The following is a 1,600-nucleotide window of genomic DNA, read 5'->3' on the forward strand; positions in this document are numbered from 1 at the left end:
GTAATCGGGTTTCGGCTTCGAATATCCGGATCCGTACTCACTCTCTCCACCACCTCCATACCCGGATCCATACTCACTTCCTCCACCTCCATACTGGGGTTTAGGCTGGAATCCATAAGCAGGCTGGGGCTTCGGCCGGGACTGACCATAGCGATCCCCGAAATCGGATCCGGCATCGGACATCGTATAGCGAGACCGGGGCGATGGATCCGGATTAGACTAGGGCGTCGCTAGTCGGGCGAGCGTCGCCGTCGGCAGAGGTACGCGAGAGGTAGCAGGTCTCGTCGGAGGGCCGGGATCGGGCGGCGATGGCGTGAGGTGAGTCGTATTCCGCCCGCCGTACGGCCGTTGGCGATCGTAACTTTCGAAGTCGCGGGTTCCTTGTGGCGACTCGCCCCCCCTCTGCTCCAGAAAGGCGATGGTTGAGGCTGGATTTGAGCGTTAGGGTTTGGATCTGCAGATTGCGATTGGGGAAGGTACAGGAGATATTAATAGGGAAATGGGGTTTTTGCTTTTTTTGTTTTTTTTTTTTTTTTGGTACGGGGGGGGAGCGAGGGGCCGGCGGGGGGGGGATCATTTCGTTTGCATCTGGATCTGAGGATATTTTCGGTTGTGCCACTGAGGGAGAGGTCGGCGCCTAGGCTTCAGCTGAAATTGGTCCTGAAAATTAATTGATATTGATCTGGTCTTAAATGTGATTTTAGCTGTACCATACAAGTGTTAGGTCTTATTTCTCTCATTAGTTTTGAGTTGGATTTAGAAAGTTTTGGTTTGGAGAATATGAAATTTTGTACAAGTTCTTAATTGGATTTTGACTTTTAAATTTTTTTAACCCCCTTTGTAAAATTTAAGCTTTTGTATATGGTGAATAATCTACTTTTCCAATCTCAATCATCTATCATTTAGTAGACAGTTGCGATTATTCTTTAGCGCACAAATAAGGTGAGACTCTTTCAATAACATCACAATCTTTGTTGAGAGAAAATAAAAAATAACTCACGGTCATTCGTTCTGGATTTTTTTTTTTTTGCTCAAATAATCGTCCATGATTCTGATGTTCTTGGATTGGGGCCCGGACTCTAATTTTATAGTAAGAGCTCCTGATTCTTGGATTAGATTTTGATTTTTTGAGTAGAATTCTTAAACTTTTAGTTTGGATTCTTGAACTTTTACTTTGTATTAGCATACTAAAGGTTGGATTTTCGGACTAAATTTCACATTCATAGATTATTATCATTAGGAGTTTCAAATTTATTATGTTAAATAGTAATTATTAATAAAAAATTTAACATTAATTTGAAAACCCCCCTCAGTTCGATTAACGAAGGACAACAACAAAATTGAATACATCTTGTAATACATTTAAACAGTTCAAATGATGCCGCATAAAAGAACATAACTAGCGTTCAACAACATAAATGAAAATAACTAGTATTCAAGTATATAAAAGAAAATAACTAGTGTTCAATCATATAAAACTAATTTGGCATTAAAACTTTCAAACTAAATTATTATGTCAAATATATTATTTTATATCAACATTTAACATCAAATTTTTGAATTATTTAATAAATATTTAATATTTATGTATTTAGTATAT

At 39.1% G+C, this 1,600-nt stretch overlaps 1 protein-coding gene across 1 annotated transcript in view; it reads right to left on the reverse strand.

The window, feature by feature from the left end:
* LOC109842296 (uncharacterized protein At5g39570-like) overlaps nt 1-1,006 on the reverse strand; it is a 5,357-nt gene extending 4,351 nt beyond the window's left edge. The window contains 4 exon segments of the mRNA XM_020411194.1: nt 221-292; nt 294-338; nt 340-402; nt 1,001-1,006. Of these exon segments, the coding sequence (XP_020266783.1) occupies nt 221-292; nt 294-338; nt 340-402; nt 1,001-1,006 (186 nt within the window).

The sequence above is a fragment of the Asparagus officinalis genome, chromosome 5 (genome assembly GCF_001876935.1).
Source record: "Asparagus officinalis chromosome 5, Aspof.V1, whole genome shotgun sequence".
Taxonomy (NCBI): domain Eukaryota; kingdom Viridiplantae; phylum Streptophyta; class Magnoliopsida; order Asparagales; family Asparagaceae; genus Asparagus; species Asparagus officinalis.